An 8,755-nucleotide genomic window follows, 5' to 3' on the forward strand; every position below is an offset into this window, starting at 1 on the left:
AGAACTAGAACAGAACTAGAACAGAACTAGAACAGAACTAGAACAGAACTAGAACAGAACTAGAACAGAACTAGAACAGAGCTAGAACAGAACTAGAACAGATCTAGATCAGAACAAAACTAGAATAGAACACAATTTGAACAGACCTAGAACAGAACAAAACTAGAGTAGAACACAATTTAAACAGTCCTAGAACAGAACTAGAACAGAACAAAACTAGAGTAGAACACAATTTAAACAGAACTAGAAGAACAGAACTACAACAGAGCCACAACAGATCTACAATAGAACTGCAACAGAACTACAACAGAACTATAACAGAATTAAAACAGAACAACAACAGCACTGCTACAAAACTAGAACTGAACTACAACAGTACAAAACAGAACTAGAACGCAACAAGAACACAACTAGAACACAACTAAAACACAACTAGAACACAACTAGAACTGAACTAAAACAGAACCAGAACGGAACTGGAATAGATCTGGAACTGAACTATAATCGATACTATATATTTCGCCAAGCGTAGATTATAGTTTTACTCCTTTAGTGCATTTTATTGAGTCATAAACTGTGCTGCATTACAGCTTTCAAAAAACTATTCTCAAGAACTCATTGATTAATTTGATTTCGCCAGTTAACAGCATTTATGCTTGGAATGTTAAATGTTCAATAGATTTATTGAATTAAATACAAACTATAAAGCTCAGTTGGATAATCGCTTTAATACAAATAGTTTTATTGAATAAAACTTCAATGAATACTGTGCAGTGGAGGCTCAAATGAAAACAATGCCAATAAACTTTATATACCATTAGTTTTTGTTATTTATAAATTTATATATAAGTTTTTTTGTTAATAAAAAAAACAATATAAATTTATATTTACATGTTTCCGAAGCAGTTATATGCGAAAGAAAAATAATAAATAAAATTTCGGTTGGTTCGACCAACAACAAATAACTTGAAAAAAATTGCACAATATAAAATATTTACTCCTGCAATGCATTTATTTATTTTTTAGTTCTACTTTTTTTTTTCTCCCCACATAAAATATTTGCATATTTTGCTGGAAACCAAAATGAATATAAAAATGCATAGAACGAATAAAAATTCATGGAATACCTTTAGGGATTTAGGAATTAATTTTCAAATTATTTTCAATTAAAAACATGTATGAGGAGTAAACACAATTTTTAAAGTTTTATATATATACATACATATGTATATAGCTTAATGGTTGACATTTACACATATGAATGTACATTTGTATGTAGCAGTATGTACAATGTATATATTTACAATTATTTGCAAAACTTAAAACCACAAATAGTAAAAAATTTAAAAAAATATATAAAAATAAAAAAAATGTTTAATTTCTTTAAAAACATTAAATTGTTGTTACTAAATAAAATTATGTATAGATTTAGAGATTTAACAAATACACAAAAAAAAGTAAAGCCTACTCTAAAGGGCTTGTTACTTAAAAACAAAGTAGCATTGTTGGATTTTAGTTTTCTATCTTAAAAATAAAATCTCTAAAAAATATATTATTTGCTTGAATTTTTATAAAATTTATTTTTTTGTCATTTTTCTAATAAACTTTTACCTACTAAATATTATATTATATTTCTAGCCTAAAGTTATGTTTCATTTATTATAATAAATATTGTTTGCATAATTTTGCGACAATAAAAACTGGTGTGAAAATAACCATAAACTAAATTTTTAATGTGGAATTTTTAATTAAGCTCTCCTAACATTTGTATAATAAATAGAAAAATGCTACAAACTCAAACATATAAAAATAACCATCGACTATAACCGACCGCCTTAAAACCTACACTACATAATTATACATGTTTAACATAGACAACTGCATGACTACTGAAAAGATCATAGAGTAGAGCATAGGCAAAACAATAGCAAGAGACTAGGCTATAGGTTAGCCTATAGAGTAGAATGCAGACGAGACTGTAGAATACAAACTAGCCTGTTAGCCGAGACTACACCCTAGACTAGACTATGTACTAGACTAAAGATTACTTCATAGACTATTGACTAGATTATAGATTACACTATAGACTAGACTATAGACTATAACATAGACTAGACTGTACACTACACTATAGAATAAACTACAGGCTAGACTATAAACTAGACTATAGACTAGACCGTAGACTAGACTATAGAATAGCACATAGACCAGACTATACACTAAACCATTGACTAGACTATAGACCAGACTATGGACTAGACTAGACTACTGACTAGACAATAGACAATACTGACTGGACAATAAACAATACTAGAGGCTAGAATAGAGACTAGACTACAGACTTGACCACGAACTAAACTTTAGACCAGACTAGACTTTAGGCTAGACTATAGATAATACTGAAGACTAGATTACGGACTAGACTATATACTATCGACTTGACTACGGACTATACTATAGACCTGACTGCAGACCGGACTATAAACTAGACTATAGACTAGACTATAGACTAGACTATAGACTAGACTATAGACTAGGCTATAGACTAGACTATATAGTCTATAGTATAGACTAGACCATAGACTAGACTGTAAACTAGACTATAAACTAGACCATTGAATAGATTACAGGCTAGACTATAGACTGGACTAAAGTCTGAATTATAAACTATTCTAGCGACTAGACTATGGACTAGACTATACAATAGTCTATAATATTTTTTTTAATGTTTGGAATCACTTCAGCAGCAAATCTGCTGCTTGAACTATATATAATCAGCATTATTTATAATAAGAAAAAAATCCAGTTCACGCAATTATTTAACATCAAAAACAACATCGGAATTTACAAAATTGTTTGCAATTGGAAAATTATTTTTTTTTTTTATTTTTTATTCAAGGATATTTAACCATATTTTTTACGCAGACATCCTTGTAAACATAAATATGTATATATTTTTTAATTATATTTTTTATCACACCATTTACCAGGTGCTTAATAAGTTTATTTATATTTTCATTAAACTGAAAAAATAGCATTAAACGCATTTAATCTTTAATATAAATTTGCTTTAATTTAAATAAAATTTTTAGCTTGGTTTAAGGCATTACAATGTTGCTGGCATATTGGCGAATAGTGTTGTAAACATTTTTTTACCCAAAGTTTGGTCAGATTTAGCTATTTCTCATTTTATTTACTTAATAATTTAATTCATTAGTTTTGTTTTTTGATTACCATATGATAATTATTGCAAAAATGCGGCACGCTGTTAATTAAATAATTTTGGTTTTGTATATGAAACTGGAATAAAAAAAATCAAAATAATTTACATTTATAACGGAGTTTGTGGCTAAATGTATACAGAAATATTACGTATTTAATAAATATATATAAGTATTTATAAAAATTAAAATGTTAATGGTGTAATTATGTTTTTACCAAAAACTTAAAGTAGACTACTTATACTTTCGTTATAGCAGAAATAGACTATACTCCTTCTAGATATTACGCTATAGTCCAAAATAAACGATGCATACCGACAAGTCTATATACTACACTATAGACTTGACTATAGACTAGACTATAGTCTAGGCTATAGACTAGACTATAGTATAGGCTATAGAATAGACCATAGTCTAGGCTATAGAATAGACTATAAACTAGACTATAGACTAGACTGTAGACTAGACTATAGACTAGACTATAGACTAGACTATAGACTAGACTATAGACTAGACTATAGACTAGACTATAGACTAGACTATAGACTAGACTATAGACTAGACTATAGACTAGATTATAGACTAGACTATAGACTAGACTATAGACTAGACTATAGACTAGACTATAGACTAGGCTATAGACTAGACTATAGACTAGACTATTTTAGATTATTCTAGACTATTGTTTTTACAACATTAGTTTTTTGTAAAATAGAGTGTTTTTCAAATAAAATCTATTAAATTTGTATCCCGGTATTTTTTGCTGTGCTTTACTTTATCTCTCTTTATGTGTAATATCCTTGCATATTAAAGTCTACTTTTAGGATTTACATAAAATTATATTGTTTTACAAAAGAATTTAAAGAAAAAATTACTTTAAAGTGTCATTAGTAAAATTACATTAAAACGGTAATGATAAGATTAAAGTAAGGAATATAATTACACCATGAAACAGTTTTATTAAATGAATTTTTTTGCATTATTTAATATAATTCTAAAACATTTTTATTAATAAAATTTCTATGTTTTCTTTTCTCTTTTTCCTCAAACGTAATTATGTTCACAAAATTTACATTGTTATAAATGTGTGTGTGCGTTTTGTGAAATTATTACATTATCCTGTTACATACAACAACAACACCAACATGGCAACAACAATAATGTGCGTGTGTGTTTGTTTGTAAATTTATTTACGTTTGGTTGATTTTGGTATGTTGCCACTTCTATAACGTACATCCTTTTAGTACTGGATGCTTAGTAAAGCTGGTGAAATACGCAGAGATGAAGCTTGTCTCGATTATGCAGGACATGATGTTATGCTCTATCCTTGTCATGGTTCCAAAGGAAATCAGGTAAGATTGTAATATATATATTTTCTTTGTTACTACTTAGTCATACTTAGAATTTCTTCATTATGCTCCTTTTTGAGTGTGTCTGTGTGTATATCTTCCACTTGTTATTTATGGTGGAACAATTAATGAGTGTAAAAAAGTAAAAATTAATTTCATATTTTCTAGCTGCACGTTTATATACCCATTATTTTGGGGGAGTTTGGTTCTCGTTTTAGATTCCTGTTTACGACAGTGATTTTCTAAACCATTAACAATGACAATAGACACGTTCATGTGTAGCATTAAACACATGTTTATTTACCCTGCAGTGTTTAAAGTGGTGAAGACGAAATGTTAACTTAAATATGTATAGGGTTGGTTAGAATTGCCACACACAAACGCCCCCCCCCCCCTGGTGTCCCTCTAAAGTAATATATTTGGTAATGGCTACTTTTCTAGTCCCTGGTAGTGCCTACTGTAACTATTTTCTATGTCCAAATATACAATCGCATCATTTCGAAGATTAATTTTTCTCTATATGATAACAATCTAAAAGTATTTCTTCAAACTAGGTTTTAGTAACTTGTTGCAATTATATTTGCATGCAACTAGAACTGTTTCATAAACCCACATAATAACTTCTACGATTCTCCGGGGTCTCTATAAGTACATCTTAATGTTTCTACATACTGTTTATAGATAATGTACATTTTCAGTTTCACACACATTTGAATCCATATCAGTTGATGTTTATTTATTTCAAAATAAAAAATAAATCAAAATCATAAAAATAATTGTACTCTTGATTTATATCACTTTTGGTAAATGGTGACGAAAAGATTTCACATTGTTTTAAATTATGCAGCAAATACTGCTGAATGCGTTTATAAAGCTCACAAAGATTTTAACGATATTTATAAATTCGCAAATTTAAATACGATACGAACATTATAGTTATCATCAGTATTTTCTAATAATATAATACATTTTTAAATCAATATATAAACATGGAACTATATACGCGACCATATTCTCGACCAAACTATAGAGTTTACATTAATTCAGAAGCTTATAGGTTTATATTTTATACTATTATCTATATAGTCGAGATTATAGAATAGTCTATAGTCCAGACTATAGAGTAGTCTATAGTCCAGACTATAGAATAGTCTATAGTCCACACTATAGAACAGTCAATAGTCCAGACTATAGAATAGTCTATAGTCCAGACTATAGAATAATCAATAGTCCAGACTATAGAATAGTCCACAGACCAGACTATAGACTAGCCTATATTCCAGACAATAGAATAGTCTATAGTCCAGACTATAGAATAGTCTATAGTCCAGAGTAGTCTATAGTCCAGACTATAGAATAGTCTATAGTCTGACTATAGAATAGTCTATAGCCCAGACTATAGAATAGTCTATAGTCCAGACTATAGAATAGTCTAGTGTCCTGACTATAAAAAAGTCTATAGTCTAGACTATAGAATAGTCTATAGTCCAGACTATAGTATAGTCTATAGTCCAGACTATAGAATAGTCAATAGTCCAGACTATAGAATAGCCTATATTCCAGACTATAGAATAGTCTGTAGTTCAGACTATAGAATAGTCTATAGTCCAGACTATAGACTAGTATAGTCTAGACTATAGAATAGTATAGTCTAGACTATAGAATAGGCTATAGTCCAGACTATAGAATAGTCTATAGTCCAGAGTAGACTATAGTCAGACCTTCGAATAGTCTATAGTCCAGACTATAGAATAGTCTATAGTCAGATTATAGAATAGTCTATAGTCCAGACTATAGAATAGTCTATAGTCCAGACTATAGAATAGTCGATAGTCCAGACTATAGAATAGTCTATAGTCCAGACTATAGAATAGTCTATAGTCCAGACTATAGACTAGTATAGTCTAGACTATAGAATAGTATAGTCTAGACTATAGAATAGGCTATAGTCCAGACTATAGAATAGTCTATAGTCCAGACTATAGAATAGTCTATAGTCCAGACTATAGAACAGTCTATAGTCCAGACTATAGTCCAGGCTATAGAACAGTCTATAGTCCAGACTATAGTATATACTATAGAACAGTTTAGTCTATTGAAAAGTCTATATTCCAGACTATAGAATAGAGTATAGTCCAGACTATAGAATAGTCTTTAGTGCAGACTATAGAATAGTCTATAGTCCAAATGAATATGGAGGAACAACTTTAGTCTAGGATATAGCTTTAGCCTATACTATAGTTGTTCATTCACATTCATCTGTTTCAACCTTAATGTTCATACATTCATCGGAAATACATCCCTTTATTCTTACATTACTGCAAAATACTTATTTGTTTTACTTAGATTTTTTGTTGTTGTTGTAAGCCCCAAAGATAAAGTAGAATTTTTATACAAGTGTTCAGAAAGAATTAAAATTATTGTGGAAAATAATAATGGTTTTTATGGTTCTTAGTAATGTTACATTTTGTTTGTGTCTTGTCCGGAGAATACTTTAGAAACAATTTGCAGGAATTCCGGACAAAAGCAGAATAACTTTAAGATGAATAAAATTTTAAATATTTTGTTATTAATGAAAAACAGAAAGCTTTTAGATGGTTGCGTTATTTTAAAAAGGGAAATACTTAAGGTTTATTTAGAAGTTTTTGGTAATGTAAAGCAGGGAGGGGCATAAAGAGCGAGTTTATACCTTTTGTTTAATAAAGTGATTAAAAAGTTGTGTGTGTGAAGAATATTTTTGATTCGAAAAGCAGAGTATGTGCAGCTCCTAGTGACTTTGCCTGCCGACCACTGATTTATACCCCTTCAGAATTTTCCTAAACAATTATGGGTAACAGAATATGATGAATGCATTGTTGCCAAGTTTTAAATACTTTAAAACTTTACCTTTAAATATTTTATATTACAATTTAATAGGGTTTCCCTTAAATGAATTTTTTATGAATTTCTTTTTTTTTTAAATTTCTTTACAGTTCTGGACTTATAATAGTGAGACCAAACAAATACGTCATGGCTCCTCCGACAAATGTTTGGCGATTAGTGAAAAACGTGATAAAGTATTGATGGAGGAATGTAATCGCAATCATTTGCGACAACATTGGCGTTTGGAAAACTATGATCCATCGAAATTGTGAGGTTATTTTTTTGGGAATGGTACCCAATTTATACCAACCTCACTGTCGTCGTCACACAAACATTGGAAATAGCAAAAAATAGTAAAAAATTATGAAAATTAGAATTTAAATAAATTTCAAAGAAGAATGAAAGATAATTAGTTGTTAAAGGAAGAAAGACAGAAAGAAAAATATATAAAAATGTGCAATATTTTTAACAAAAAAATAATAATAGAAATTGAAAGAGAAAAGTGAAAACATTATAAATGACTGTTGTAAATTAAGACAAACAATACAAAAAATTTAAGCACAAATTTTTTTTTCTTTTCTAAACATTTAAAATATCCATAAGTTGTTAATTTAGCTGATAATTAATTGTAAAATTAAAATTAATTTAAATATGAAATAATTTTTAAAATTATTAAAATGATAAACAACAAAATGACATATTTAAATAGTTTTACTATATAATAATTACATATTCAAATAGTTTTTAGTTGAATTTTATCAACAACAGCCAAACAAAAAAAAAATCTTGCACAAATTTTAGTCTACTTTTAGGCTGTTTTCTATTTTAAATTTAGTTGCCTAGTGTGTGTTGTATTGTTTTAAATGAAAGTCTAATGTCAAGCTAAATGACTGTTCTATATAATTTATAATTTTTGCCAAACTTTTTGTTTTATTTTTTTAATATTAATTTAATTATAGTTTAATTGTTTTTTTTTTTATTATTTTACGATTTTATTATTATTTTTAAGTTAATTTTTGCAATGTTTTTGTAAATACACAAGTTTTCAAGCTGAAATTTATATTTACAACTTTAAGTTACACTCAGAGAAAGAATCAATCGTCTAAATTATAAAACAAACATCAGTATAGACCTTAATCCATATACTACTCTAGCCTAAAGTAAAAACTAGACTCCAGCCTAGACTATAGATTAGACTATGGTATAGACTACAAACAATATTATAGTCAAGCCTTAATTATAGACTAGACTCTAGTTAACACTAGATAAGACTATAATCTACTTAAATTTAACACTAGACTCTAGTCTATATTACAGGCTAGA

At 28.5% G+C, this 8,755-nt stretch overlaps 1 protein-coding gene across 1 annotated transcript; it reads left to right on the forward strand.

Annotated features, from left to right (window-relative positions):
- The first annotated feature begins 4,425 nt into the window (after window positions 1-4,425).
- Window positions 4,426-7,853, forward strand: LOC124420910 (putative polypeptide N-acetylgalactosaminyltransferase 9). Its single transcript, XM_046955362.1, has 2 exons — window positions 4,426-4,573; window positions 7,543-7,853. Exons 1-2 carry the CDS (start codon window positions 4,472-4,474, stop codon window positions 7,702-7,704), a joined length of 264 nt encoding a protein of 87 aa, XP_046811318.1. The 5' UTR covers window positions 4,426-4,471; the 3' UTR covers window positions 7,705-7,853.
- The last annotated feature ends 902 nt before the right edge of the window (window positions 7,854-8,755 follow it).

This window comes from Lucilia cuprina, chromosome 6, assembly GCF_022045245.1.
Source record: "Lucilia cuprina isolate Lc7/37 chromosome 6, ASM2204524v1, whole genome shotgun sequence".
NCBI classification, from domain to species: Eukaryota; Metazoa; Arthropoda; class Insecta; order Diptera; family Calliphoridae; genus Lucilia; species Lucilia cuprina.